Source organism: Chionomys nivalis, chromosome 4 (genome assembly GCF_950005125.1).
Source record: "Chionomys nivalis chromosome 4, mChiNiv1.1, whole genome shotgun sequence".
Classification (NCBI taxonomy): domain Eukaryota; kingdom Metazoa; phylum Chordata; class Mammalia; order Rodentia; family Cricetidae; genus Chionomys; species Chionomys nivalis.
In genome coordinates, this window is record NC_080089.1 from 36,656,833 (window position 1) to 36,658,446 (window position 1,614).

Below are 1,614 nucleotides of genomic sequence, written 5' to 3' on the forward strand. Positions count from 1 at the left end.
CAAGAAGCAAGAGTAGAGCTGTCTGTACAGTTCCCTAGACCAATTGCCTCACCCGGAAAGAGATGAACCGGAGGAGGTAGAGAGCTCTAACCACACGTGAGTGTCTGCCTGACCCACAGCTTCCTGCTCCAAAGCAGTTAGAAGCTCTCTGCTTAGGAGTCAGGTGGTTGTAATTCCCTGTGACTTCATGCTAGTTTCAAAGGGTCCTCACTTGGAAAATGGGATAATTGTAGACCAGCCAGCATTTAGAAAGTGTCTGTCCCATAGTTAGTGTTAGAAATTGTTTTGTTCTTTTATTATCCCTCCCATCCTTTGGTTCTGTGTACTTCCATGGTGTATAACTACTCCCTCTTTCTCTTAATGATTCTTATTATATTTTTAACCTTCACAGACACTCCCAGAGGAGAATGGCTGCAGAGAACACTTCCTGGGTGGCAGAGTTCGTCCTTGTTGGATTAACAGAGCAGTCTGAACTCCAGATCCCATTCTTCATCCTATTTCTAGGTTTCTATGTGATTACTGTGGTGGGAAACCTGGGCTTGATCACCTTGATAGGGCTGAACTCTCACCTGCATACCCCCATGTACTTCTTCCTCCTCAACTTGTCCTTCATAGATTTTAGTTACTCCACCGCTCTCACCCCTAAAATGCTGATGGGATTTATTGTGAGAAAGAATATCATTTCCTATGCAGGGTGTATGACTCAATTTTTCTTCTTCTGCTTTTTTGTGTTTTCTGAGTCCTACATCCTTTCAGCAATGACATATGACCGCTATGTTGCCATCTGTAAACCATTGCTCTACAGGGTCACCATGTCTCCCCAAGTATGTTCATATTTGTTGTCGGGTGTCTATGGGATGGGGGTATTTGGGGCTGTGACCCATATGGGAAACTTACAGTTTCTAACCTTCTGTGCCGACAATGTCATTAACCACTATATGTGTGACATCGTTCCCCTCCTCGAGCTGTCCTGCAACAGCTCCTTCACCAATTTGTTGGTTGTTTTCATTGTTGTGGCCATTGGCATTGTAGTGCCCATTGTTACCATTTTTATATCTTATGGCTTCATCCTCTCTAGCATTCTCCACATTAGTGCCAAAGAAGGCAGGTCCAAAGCCTTCAGTACCTGCACTTCCCATATTATCGTAGTCTCTCTCTTTTTTGGGTCAGGAACTTTTATGTACCTTAAGCCACCTTCTAGTTTGCCCCTGGACCAGGGGAAATTGTCCTCTGTTTTCTATACTGCTGTGGTGCCCATGTTCAACCCATTGATCTATAGCCTGAGGAATAAGGATGTCAAGATTGCTCTGAAGAAAACCTTGAGCAGAAAAATCTTCTCGTGAAAGTGCTTTGGAAATAACATGCAAGGCTTTATTAGAAGTTTTTTTAAAAAGCAATATTTTTCAATAACAAAAGTCAGTCCCTCCTCCATTATAACAACAGGAGAAGTTAAAATCTCATTCTTAAGAATATTTAAATTGTCCTATCCAGCTGCCTCAATCATTCTTTATTTTGCAGAATTAGTTTTTTATAATGATAAAATATACCTAAGAAATAATCCAATCCCACCCATTCATATAATGTGCACACACTGGTGATTTCTAAAGGTTTTAC

General features: G+C 41.6%; 1 protein-coding gene across 1 annotated transcript; it reads left to right on the plus strand.

Moving 5' to 3' along the window:
* Positions 1-407: 407 nt before the first annotated feature.
* LOC130873773 (olfactory receptor 8B12-like) lies at positions 408-1,343 on the plus strand. The gene has a single exon (XM_057768717.1). The coding sequence runs from the start codon at positions 408-410 to the stop codon at positions 1,341-1,343; it is 936 nt and encodes a 311-aa protein (XP_057624700.1).
* Positions 1,344-1,614: the final 271 nt, after the last annotated feature.